Below are 13,185 nucleotides of genomic sequence, written 5' to 3' on the forward strand. Positions count from 1 at the left end.
CATATAAAGTAAATAAGTAAATAAATTAAGGAAAAGGAAGGAAGGAGGGAAGTGAAGGGAAGATCCTAGGTCAGATATATCACTGTATCTACTGTATATTAGATCTGGGGTTGTTTGTTTTTTCAATCTTGGTTTGTTTATTTGTTTTGTTTTTGTTTCAATTCTGGGTTATAAGGATGTAAAGTTTGAAAAATATCAAATCATAAAGTTATTCAAGAGAGAAGGAACTCCCACAGTGCTCTCTAATTTCCATACTCAAAAGCTGAAGTAAGTGTGTCTGTGTTGAGTAGTCAGTGCTCTTAGGTTCTGAGCCTTCTCTCCAGTCCCAGCATGAGATATTTTTGAGACAATGCCTCACTATGTAACCATGGATCACTATAGTTTTGGAGACGACAATGGCCTTGAACTCACATCCACCTGTCTACCTCCTGAGTACTGGGATTAAATATGTGTGCTTTCAGGGTCTAACTTCATTGTTATTCTTCCCTAACGGCTATGAGAAATACAATCATAAGTCATCTGTATTTCTTGAAAGGTTACAACTATAATTCATGCATAAGTTTTGCTAAATACATGAAACATGTTTATGCAAGGCCTTAATGAGGAAATACTTTTATTTTTTCATAAATTATGAAGTAAAATATTGAAACATAATATGACGAAAATATAAGAGACTACAGGGTATGAGCGATGACGGTTTAGAATTTTGTGGCCACCTTACTCTCCAGTGTTTAGACTGTAAGTGGCGTGAGTAATACTTGAGGTGTGTGCTGGAGAGATGGCTCAGGATTAGGAACACTGCTGCTGTTGTACAGGAGTGGACTTTTGTTCCAAGTACCCACATGGAGACTCACAATCAACTGTAACTCAGTTCCAGGAGATCCAATGCCCTCTTAAGACCTCCACAGGCACCACACATGCACATGGTGTACATACATACATGTATGCAAAATACTCATACACGTGAAATAAAATAAATGTTTTAAGAGAAGTTAAGGTGACTTACCTTTGATGTCAATTTTCTCCATGTCTTTTAGTGCTTGAACAAATGTCAGCTGAGTTTCATTCAGAGGCCAGCTGTTAAACAACACCAAGCACTGTATGATGTACTTGTAGCACTGTGAAGGAAAAGGTGTGAATCAGGACAACCAACAGAGTCTATACAGTACATGCGTCGAAAGACTTATTAGGTCAAGCTTATAGTGTGCAGTTTTTCCCAGTTAAACCAGCAGCATACCTGAAACCCACCTTTTCTTCATAATAACTGTGGTGCAGGACTAGAAAGCTCTCTAGCTTCCGATAGACAAGTCACCTTTTCTCCCTTCACTAATAGTTTCACTTCTGTTTTTAATTAGTCTTTCTTTTTTTACTGGCTAGTTTTATGTCAACTTGACACAGGCTAGAGTCATTTGAGAGGAGGGATCCTCGAATGAGAAATTTTCTTCTTAAAATCAGGGTGCAGACAAGCTCGTAGTACATTTTCTTATTTAGAGGTTGATGTTGGAGGAGGGCCCATTTCATTGTGGGTGGGGCCATCCCTGGGTTCTACAATAAAAAAGATTGAGAAAGCGAGAGAGAGAGCAAGCCAATAAGCGGCATCCTTCCATGGCTTCTGCATCAGTTCCTGTCTCCAGTCTCCAGCTCTGTTTGAATTCCTGCCCTCACTTCCTTTGATGATGAACTGTGATATACAAGAGTAAGTCAAATAAACCTTTTTCTTCCCAATTCACTTTTGATTTTGGAGAATCAACTATGCTTAACAAAAGACTAGAAACACTCAAGAAACCTTTGCTTTGCTAGAACAATGAATCCACATGTGTAGAGTCTTCCAAGTGATACTGGTTTTGAAGGCAGGAAGGGGTCATGGACAGCAGCTGAGGTTTGGCACACGAAGAGGCCGGAAGAGGTCACTGGTGAAGGTGCAGCCTCAGTGGCAGGTTAAGGTCTAGGACGGAAGGGGTCAGCAGAGAAGTTGAGGTTTGGCGCTAGGAAGAGAGGCTAAATGAAGCTCTTGGTGAAAATACAGCCCGGCTGTGGCAGAACCGTAGTTAAGTGTGGCCCAGCATTGTGGAGATGCCAATGCCACAGAGTGAACATTGAGAACAGAACAGCATTGGAGTGGAGCCTCCCTGAGCTTAGAAGACAAGCTGTTTGTGCTGCAGAAGATGAAGCCAGGGAAGTGACCCAAGCCCTTTGGAAGAGCCCAGACATTGGCCATTAAGTTAGTTAATTTAAATTTGGTTTTGTTTGGATTTGATTGTGACTGTGCCTTGGTTCTTACAGACCACAGTTGAGAGATGGATTCTAAAAGACTTTGAATTTTAAAAGAGAAAGGTGTGAAATTGTGTGTGTTTGAATTTTTAAAGATTGTGGGACTTTTAAACTTCTTTACTTTCTTACTTTACTCAAGTTACTTCCATACTACCCAATATCAATTATCACAAGAGATGGTTAAGTACAATGGCTCTCGACCTGTGGATAGTGACCCCTTTTAGGGGTAGAATAACTCTTGCACAGGGGTCAACCATACCTGATATCCTGAATATCAGATATTTACATTAAGATTCATAGCAGTAGCAAAATTATAGTTAGGATATTGAAACAAAAAATAATTCTATGGGGTTGGGGATTTAGCTCAGTGGTAGAGCGCTTGCCTAGGAAGCGCAAGGCCCTGGGTTCGGTCCCCAGTTCCGAAAAAAAAAAAAAGAACCAAAAAAATAATTTATGGTTTGGGGACACCATAGCATGAGGTCATGCTATGAAGGGTCATAGCATTAGAAAGGTTGAGAACCACTGGTTTGGTATGTCTTATATTTAAAAAGGGAAGTTCTTTGTGCTCTTTCTTTTTAACAATGACTTATTCAGATTATAATTCACCCTTATACATTTTAGAGTAACTTCATGGAATGGTGAGGGCTTTTATCTGGATTATGATTGCACTGAATTTCAAAGTTCATTGCAGGTTACTTGACAGATGGGAGAGAAGTGTTGAGGCATGGTCTGTTGTTATGTATTGTAATACTAAGTGCAGGTGCCCAAGACCTAGTTGTCCCAGAGATGAGAGAGTCCGAACTTATATCCAAGTGATGTTATATTACCTTGCCCCCGAGTTATTTCTGATTAGTAAATAAAGATGCTGGCCGCCAATAGCTGGGCAGAGAGACACAGGCAGGGCTTACATTTCCCAGCTTGGGATCAGATGAGAACCACAAGGACAGAAGGTGGAGAGAGGAGGAAGCCATCATGGGTTAGGTGAGTCATAAAATAATGGCCATGTGGGTTGGTTAATTGCAGTTAAGAGCAGCCCAGACAAAACAGGGCAAATTATATAATGAAATTATTGGCTGTGAAATAGAAATAACAACAAAGGGTCAATATTTGCCCAGCTCTTGTGCTGATTAAGGCTCACTGTAAATATAAAGGTTGTATGTCTTATCTCTGGAAACTGAATGGTTAAAAGCAGGGTTAAAAAATCCCAGATTGAGATTAAGAAAATTTACAATATATTAGTGTCCAAGCTGAAATCAGCCAAGTAGAAACAAAAAGGACCATAGAAAGAATCAACAGAAACAAAAGTTGGTTCTTTGAGAAAATCAACAAGATAGATAAACCCTTAGTCAGACTAACGAGAGGACACAGAGAGTGTTTCCAAATTAACAAAATCAGAAATGAAAAGGGAGATATAACTACAGATTCAGAGGAAATTCAAAATATCATCAGATCTTACTATAAAAGCCTATATTTAACAAAACTTGAAAATCTGCAGGAAATGGACAATTTCCTAGACAGATACCAGGTACCGAAGTTAAATCAGGAACAAATAAATCAGTTAAACAACCCCATAACTCCTAAGGAAATAGAAGCAGTCATTAAAGGTCTCCCAACCAAAAAGAGCCAAGGTCCAGGGGGTTTAGTGCAGAATTCTATCAGACCTTCATAGAAGACCTCATACCAATATTATCCAAACTATTCCACAAAATTGAAACAGATGGATCACTACCGAATTCCTTCTATGAAGCCACAATTACTCTTATACCTAAACCACACAAAGACCCAACAAAGAAAGAGAACTTCAGACCAATTTCCCTTATGAATATCGACGCAAAAATACTCAATAAAATTCTGGCAAACCGAATTCAAGAGCACATCAAAACAATCATCTACCATGATCAAGTAGGCTTCATCCCAGGCATGCAGGGATGGTTTAATATGCGGAAAACCATCAACGTGATCCATTATATAAACAAACTGAAAGAACAGAACCACATGATCATTTCATTAGACACTGAGAAAGCATTTGACAAAATTCAACACCCCTTCATGATAAAAGTCCTGGAAAGAATAGTAATTCAAGGCCCATACCTAAACATAGTAAAAGCCATATACAGCAAACCAGTTGCTAACATTAAACTAAATGGAGAGAAACGTGAAGCAATCCCACTAAAATCAGGGACTAAACAAGGCTGCCCACTCTCTCCCTACTTATTCAATATAGTTCTTGAAGTTCTAGCCAGAGCAAACAGACAACAAAAGGAAATCAAGGGGATACAGATTGGTAAAGAAGAAGTCAAAATATCACTATTTGCAGATGATATGATAGTATATTTAAGTGACCCCAGAAGTTCCACCAGAGAACTACTAAAGCTGATAAACAACTTCAGCAAAGTGGCTGGGTATAACATTAACTCAAATAAATCAGTTGCCTTCCTCTACACAAAAGAGAAACAAGCTGAGAAAGAAATTAGGGAAAAGACACCCTTCATAATAGACCCAAACAATATAAAGTACCTCGGTGTGACTTTAACCAAGCAAGTAAAAGATCTGTACAATAAGAACTTCAAGACTCTGAAGAAAGAAACTGAAGAAGACCTCAGAAGATGGAAAGATCTCCCATGCTCATGGATTGGCAGGATTAATATAGTAAAAATGGCCATTTTACCAAAAGCGATCTACAGATTCAATGCAGTCCCCATCAAAATACCAATCCAATTCTTCAAAGAGTTAGAACAATTTGCAAATTCATCTGGAATAACAAAAAACCCAGGATAGCTAAAACTATTCTCAACAATAAAAGGACTTCAGGGGGAATCACTATCCCTGATCTCAAGCAGTATTACAGAGCAATAGAGATAAAAACTGCATGGTATTGGTACAGAGACAGACAGATAGACCAATGGAACAGAATTGAAGACCCAGAAATGAACCCACACACCTATGGGCACCTGATTTTTTACAAAGGAGCCAAAACCATTCAATGGAAAAAAGATAGCATTTTCAGCAAATGGTGCTGGTTCAACTGGAGGTCAACATGTAGAAGAATGCAGATCGATCCATGCTTATCACCCTGTACAAAGCTTAAGTCCAAGTGGATCAAGGACCTCCACATCAAACCAGACACACTCAAACTAATAGAAGAAAAACTAGGGCAGCACCTCAAACACATGGGCACTGGAAAAAATTTCCTGAACAAAACACCAATGGCTTATGCTCTAAGATCAAGAATTGACAAATGGGATCTCATAAAACTGCAAAGCTTCTGTAAGGCAAAGGACACTGTGGTTAGGACAAAACGGCAACCAACAGATTGGGAAAAGATCTTTACCAATCCTACAACAGATAGAGGCCTTATATCCAAAATATACAAAGAACTCAAGAAGTTAGACCGCAGGGAGACAAATAATCCTATTAAAAATGCGGTTCAGAACTAAACAAAGAATTCACAGCTGAGGAATGCCGAATGGCTGAGAAACACGTAAAGAAATGTTCAACATCTTTAGTCATAAGGGAAATGCAAATCAAAACAACCCTGAGATTTCACCTCACACCAGTGAGAATGGCTAAGATCAAAAACTCAGGTGACAGCAGATGTTGGCGAGGATGCGGAGAAAGAGGAACACTCCTCCATTGTTGGTGGGATTGCAGACTGGTACAACCATTCTGGAAATCAGTCTGGAGGTTCCTCAGAAAATTGGACATTGAACAACCTGAGGATCCAACTATACCTCTCTTGGGCATATACCCACAAGATGCTCCAACATATAAAAAAGACACATGCTCCACTATGTTCATAGCAGCCTTATTTATAATAGCCAGAAGCTGGAAAGAACCCAGATGCCCTTCAACAGAGGAATGGATACAGAAAATGTGGTACATCTACACAATGGAATATTACTCAGCTATCAGAAACAATGCCTTTATGAAATTCATAGACAAATGGTTGGAACTGGAAAATATCATCCTGCGTGAGCTAACCCAATCACAGAAAAACACACATGGTATGCACTCACTGATAAGTGGCTATTAGTCCAAATGCTTGAATTACCCTAGATGCACAGAACACATGAAACTCAAGAAGGATGATCAAAATGTGAATGCTTCACTCCTTTAAAAGGGGAACAAGAATACCCTTGGTAGGGAATAGAGAGGCAAAGATTAAAACAGAGACAGAAGGAACACCCATTCAGAGCCTGCCCCACATGTGGCCCATACATATACAGCCATCCAATTAGACAAGATGGATGAAGCAAAGAAGTGCAGACCGACAGGAGCCGGATGTACATCGCTCCTGAGAGACACAGCCAGAATACAGCAAATACAGAGGCGAATGCCAGCAGCAAACCACTGAACTGAGAATAGGACCCCCGTTGAAGAAATCGGAGAGAGAACTGGAAGAGCTTGTAGGGGCTCGAGACCCCTTATGAACAACAATGCCAAGCAACCAGAGCTTCCAGGGACTAAGCCACTACCTAAAGACTATACATGGACTGACCCTGGACTCTGACCTCATAGGTAGCAATGAATATCCTAGTAAAAGCACCAGTGGAAGGGGAAGCCCTTGGTCTTGCTAAGACTGAACCCCCAGTGAATGTGATTGTTGGGGGAGGGAGGCAATCGGGGGAGGATGGGGAGGGGAACACCCATAAAAAAGGGGAGGGGGAGGGATTAGGGGGATGTTTGCCCGGAAACCGGGAATAACATTCGAAATGTAAATAAGAAATACTCAAGTTAATAAAAAAAAATAAAAAAAATAAAAAAAATAAAAAAAACAAAAAAGAAACCAAAAAAATTAATTTTAGATTCCCCCCCCCCAAAAAAAAAACCCCCACAAGCTATCCCTCTAAAATTGGTTTCTTAGTAAAGTCAGTTTTTCATCAAACCTGTGGTTTTCACCCAAACCATGTGGGATTCCAGACAAAGTCTAAAATATGTGCTAATTTGGCACTCATATTCCAGTGTTTATAGGCAAAGCTAAGGCACAGATGTGCCCCCCAAATCAAACAAGAGGCAGGCTCGATTGTCAGACTGGGGGGGAGGGGCTTCCCAAATGTTGCTCTATGCTGCCTTGCAGATGCAGCTTTATCATGCAGATGCTAAAAACCCCTGCTATGCAATGAAGCAAAGTCCTGAAGCTCAGAAAGCAAAAAGCAAAGCTGCACGCCTCTGGCAATCAAAAAAATTATAAAACGTTAAATAAATTAAGATGTCAACGCTGCCTTACGCAACTGGTTTCCTTCAACGTGGGCTCCACGGGAAAACTGGGACTGCACATGACACATACATGATTGCTTGATATAGCGTTATACAGTAAATAAAATGAAATTTAAATAAAGTTAAATATAAAAAATATTAATTTATATAAAGAAATACTAATCTCCAAATGGAGAAATAAATGAAAAATCCATATAAATGTTTTTAAGGATATATGGATAAATGGATAAATCCAGGCCTTTGATCTCAATGCTTAGGACACAAAGGCAGGGGCAGATAAGTTTATTGTGAGCCTGAGGCCTGCCTAATATACTAATCCAGGTCAGTTCAGGCTACACAGAGAAACCCTATCTCAATAAATAATAGCTATGATTATTTTAAATTGTTTTAATTATCAATGTGAAGATGGGCATGACTTCAGTGGTTATAATGGAATTTTAAATCCTCTATGAGAGAGGACAAAATAGAGCAAACCTAAATAAAAAAAAAAGAGGCTGCTAAATCAAATCAATCTATACTGTTGATGACTTTGGGTTGCTGGAGCAAGGAAATACTATTTGGGGAGAGAGGCTCTGTATTTGTGTTAACAGGAAATTTAAAATGGCTTTATACTCCGTCCAAAGTAATAAAGGATCAAATTTGATAGAAAAAGGCTCCTAAAGACCTTGGCTGTAGCAGAAAAAGAAATAAAAAAGATCAAACAAGTCAGGTAACATGATTTGCTTATCCCTCTACATGGGAACAGCCCTGAAAGTGTCTGGACCATAAAAATGTCTCTAGCTCAAGCTATTCATAATCAATGGATCTTGTTGGCTACAGAGTCCTCAAAATTCATCATGGCATCATTTCAAACAGCATATTTATGTACAAATGTACATTGCAGCTTTAGTACATGATCACACTAACTCATAAAGAAAGACAGTTGTAGTTCACCTGCTCAAACAAGAAACACGAATCCATCCTTAACTAATCTGTTCATTTTGAACTCCATACAAATATCTTTATAGAACTGAATGTTGGTTTTAAGGTTTATGTATTACAGGATGAAACACCAAGAGGGCAGCTCTGACAAGATTCACCCTCGGGGATGCTGAAACGACCTGCTGTTCCAGCTCTCTGCATGATTCTGTCTCAATTAATGCTGTTTCCAGAGACTTGCTTTAGGAACAGCCTCAGAAAGGCCTGCTCATTCCTGATCACCTTGCCTCATGCAGCCTTTCCGTCATCCCGTCTTTCAGACTGATTCAGTCAGGACTTCAGGTAAGCCCTGATCTCTCTCAACACATAAAGGCTGGATGAAAAATAATGCCAGCTAGCTTTATTTTGACTTAACTATTTTTTTCAATTTCCTTTTGGGCCCAAGATAGGAATTCATTACCCAAATTCAGCAGAAAGCAATTATTAAAAAACAAACAAACAAACAAACAAACAGCAAACCAACATTTTAATCTTTTAAATTGGAATGTATAGTTTTGGTTATTTTATAAATTATGGATATGTTGAAATTTTAAGGAATAATTTATAAATAATTATGGTCTTGGACAGGAAAGAAACAAAACAGGGAGCTTAGACTCAGGGATTTCTATCTTTTCTTTCCTCTTCTCTATCCTTCTTTCTTAGGCAAAGGGGAGGGGTTTGAAAATGAAAAATGGGGAGATAAAGTAATATTATAAGACATTAGACAAATAAGGATGGGTTATTAAATCTACTCTTTAAACAAAAGCATTTTGTAGTAATAATTTTACATTGATAGAGCTCTTTATATTTTGATGCAGAATTGAGGTTATATTTTGTTACATTGATACAGAACTCTTTACACTGATACAGGTTTAAGGTTTTCATTGGTATAAATCTTTGTATATTCATACAAAATTTAATTAATTTTGTTAATCTTAGATAGGCATTGCCCCTATGCAATACATTAAAAAAATACAAAATTTAATCCCAGTGCTTTTAACAAACTATTTAGGATAAGTAAGTAATGCAAGTTAATAGTCAGATAGTCAAACTCATGGTCATATTAGATACTAATTTAGTTATTTGCAGTAAAATATTTTCAAAGTTATTCAAATAGTAAATAGCTAAAAATCAGTAATGTGTAATTATTAGATATGCTCTATATAGACAGATGGTCTTCAAAAGCATCAGAGATCCACAGACTATGGCACTTAAAACTGTTTCATTATTAAAGGATCTTTTGACTATTATACAGATTTCCTACTGGTAGCACCCCAGTCTACTTTAAAGAAGAAAGTGAGCACCTATAATCTCCATATGGAGTTGCTATAATTGTTGAAAGCTAGCCACTGGGCAAGCATTTCATCTCCATACAGAATACTGTCTATAAAGGACAAACAGACACAATAGTTGATCACTAAGCTCTGATAAGGCAGGGTAAGTTAGTCCTTCATAATTCCTGCTTCACTCAAGATCCTGTGAGATGTTCTGGGCCAGATAGACTATGAGCAATACTGGGGACTGTCCAGGTGATAAGCTATCTCTGTCATTTCTATAATTTTTGAAGCTGTGTTCTATACTAACTACATACTCAAACAATATCTTTTCCTTCTCAAATTTCTGATGGGGTTGAAGACGAGTTAGTTATAGTCTCACAATTTAACTTGAGTTGTTTAGGATTTAATAAGATGTTCTATGTCTAAAAAGATGTTTTTACACAGAAAGACATACATGGTATGCACTCACTGATAAGTGGCTATTAGCCCAAATGCTTGAATTACCCTAAATGCCTAGAACAAATGAAACTCAAGACAGATGATCAAAATGTGAATGGTTCACTCCTTCTTTAAAAGGGGAACAAGAATACCCTTGGCAGGGAAGAGAGAGGCAAAGATTAAAACAGAGACTGAAGGAACACCCATTCAGAGTCTGCCCCACATGTGGCCCATGCATATACAGCCATCCAATTAGACAAGATGGATGAAGCAAAGAAGTGCAGACCGACAGGAGCCGAATGTCGATCGCTCCTGAGAGACACAGCCAGAATACAGCAAATACAGAGGCGAATACCAGCAGCAAACCACTGAACTGAGAATAGGACCCCCGTTGAAGGAATCAGAGAAAGAACTGGAAGAGCTTGAAGGGGCTCGAGACCCCATATGTACAACAATGCCAAGCAACCAGAGCTTCCAGGGACTAAGCCACTACGTAAAGACTATACATGGACTGACCCTGGACTCTGACCCCATAGGTAGCAATGAATATCCTAGTAAGAGCACCAGTGGAAGGGGAAGCCCTGGGTCCTGCTAAGACTGAACCCCCAGTGAACTAGACTTTTGGGGGGAGGGGGACAATGGGGGGGGAGGGTGGGGAGGGGAACACCGATAAGAAAGGGGAGGGGGGAGGGGGATGTTTGCCCGGAAACTGGGAAAGGGAATAACACTCGAAATGTATATAAGAAATACTCAAGTTAATAATAAAAAAAAAGATGTTTTTAGAGTGCTAATACGGGTTAAGAAAATAAGTAATTTATATAAAAAATTCTAACTCACCAAAATAGGATAAATGATAAAATACTTTATCTAAATTTCCAAATACAATGGGTTGGACATTATAAATGTATACTTTATACTTTTCATAATTGTTATAATTGTATCCAAGAGAAAAGGAGGCTTTTATTGGACTAAAAAGGAAAACTGTTGAGGTTTGGTCCGTTACTATGTGTTGTAATGCAAAGTGCAGAACTCCAACACCTGGTTGCCCCAGAGATGAGAGAGTTTGCACCCAAGTGATGTCACATGACCTTTCCCCCAAGTTATTTCTGATTAGTAAATAAAGATGCTGGAAGTCAATAGCTGGGCAGAGGAGACATAGGTAGGGTTTATGGTTCCTGGCTTGTGACCAGAGGAAAACCATGAGGGGAGAAGGTGGAGAGAGGAGGAAGCCACCATGGGTTAGGTGAGTCATAAAATAATGGCCATGTGGATTGGCTATTTGCAGTTAAGAGCAGCCCAGACAAAACAGGGCAAATTATATAATGGGATTATTGGCTGTGAAATAGAAATAATAACATAGAGGATAGATATCTGCCCAGCTCTTGTGCTGATTAAGGTTTATTGTAAATATGAAGGCTGCGTGTGTCTCTTTTCTCTGGAAATTAAGTCGTTAAAGGCAGAGTAGAAATTCCAGATGGAGATAAGACAAATTCTACAACACAGAGGCTTGTATGTAACATTTCTTCAATTTTAAGCCTGACCTTAAAAGATTAACAAGTGTTTTTCTAATGTGTCATTTGACTGAAAAGCACACACTACTTCTCTTAAGTAGGAAGGTTATTTACAGTGTTTTGAATGGCTTACTGATTTTCCTTGTCCTGCATTAAAGTGTAAATGCTTATTGTGTGGAGAACTTGAATGTGCTTGCTGAGGTCAACTGCCAGTTAATTTTCGGTTACATTACTGTTAAGAAAGACAACACATTGTGCTGTCTTGTGTTCCAGTGTTGATACTGAGCAAAGCTGATGACTGGTGTGACTCTAGGAATAGCAGAGTTGGTAGTTAAGGGTACAGTGCAAATGGGAGCAGTGTCCATTCAAGTCCCACATTTGCATATGCCAGTTGGTTGCTACTGAGCAGGTCATTGTGGCTCTCTGTGGCCAGGTCTCTTCACGTTATATGAGAAGAATAAGGGTACATGTTTAAGGGTTAACTGGAACATTGAGGATCTGTGTCGCACAGAGGGTCGAGTAAATGCAGATGCATTGTATCTGGCAACCTTTTAAAATCTCATTAGCACTAAAGTTTATTTATTCTGCTGGCATTTTTTTAGGCATGTATAGACAAGTAATCATATTATCTCTAAAGAACTCAGTAGTTCTCTTACTTTGCTACTAACCAGTTTAATCCTTTACTGCCATAATGTTGCAATGTTATTAAATATTATCAATAATACTGAGGATTCTTGTCTTATGCTATTTTAATGAAAATATGACAAGTTCAAATATTAATATAATATTTTGTACAAATTTCTAGATGAAGGTTCCTGGTGTGTAGTATTTGCGTTATTTTTACATTAAGCATCTGTAAGTAGGAGCAGAACATGATAAACTATCCGAGGGCCACACAACTATTCTTGTGTATCTGTTTCTGTGGATTTACATTAATAGATTTTTCTAATGACAGACCTCATGAAGTCCTGGAGCGATACTCTGCCCACTCTTACCAATGCTGGAACTGGTTAACTGGTATATCATCTGTAATTTCTCACCATTTGGTCAGCTAAATTTATTCAACCATGTTCTCCTTTTCTGGTTATGGGCTCAAGATTGTGAGGATGGCTGTAAAAGTAGCATAAGAATCTAAGTTCAGGGCCTCGTGACTCTTAATTTCAGCACTTTGGGAGGCTGAGGTTTGTGGGCTACAGCACAGAAGGCCAGCTTGGGAAGTTCCAACATAGCAAGTTCCAGTCCAGTCACAAGCTGTAGAGTGAGACCCTGTCTCAAATGGCCTATTCAAATAAGAAAAGATTGCACTTGTGTTTTCTAGAAAATATTATTTCCTGACCCATTCCATAAGCCAGCTGGTGATGTGGTATTTAGCAAGAGAAAACTTTGAAGGTATTATAATTGCAATTTTTATCATATTGCTCAGATTGCTATTTTCTTGTTAATGGGTTTTGCCAAACTCCTTTCTAAACCACCACTAATCTTGCCTGCCCTAGTGTTTAACTGACTAGTTTAAG

The 13,185-nt window shown here is 38.7% G+C and overlaps 1 protein-coding gene across 14 annotated transcripts in view; it reads right to left on the reverse strand.

Moving 5' to 3' along the window:
• Window positions 1-13,185, reverse strand: part of Adgb (androglobin) — a 143,240-nt gene that overhangs the window by 20,852 nt on the left and 109,203 nt on the right. For all 14 annotated transcript variants that reach the window (XM_087651342.1, XM_087651334.1, XM_087651375.1 and 11 more), the window contains 1 exon segment: window positions 1,007-1,118. In XM_087651342.1, coding sequence (XP_087507468.1) covers window positions 1,007-1,118 — 112 coding nt within the window.

Source organism: Rattus norvegicus, chromosome 1 (assembly GCF_021556685.1).
Source record: "Rattus norvegicus strain SHRSP/BbbUtx chromosome 1, alternate assembly SHRSP_T2T, whole genome shotgun sequence".
NCBI lineage: Eukaryota > Metazoa > Chordata > Mammalia > Rodentia > Muridae > Rattus > Rattus norvegicus.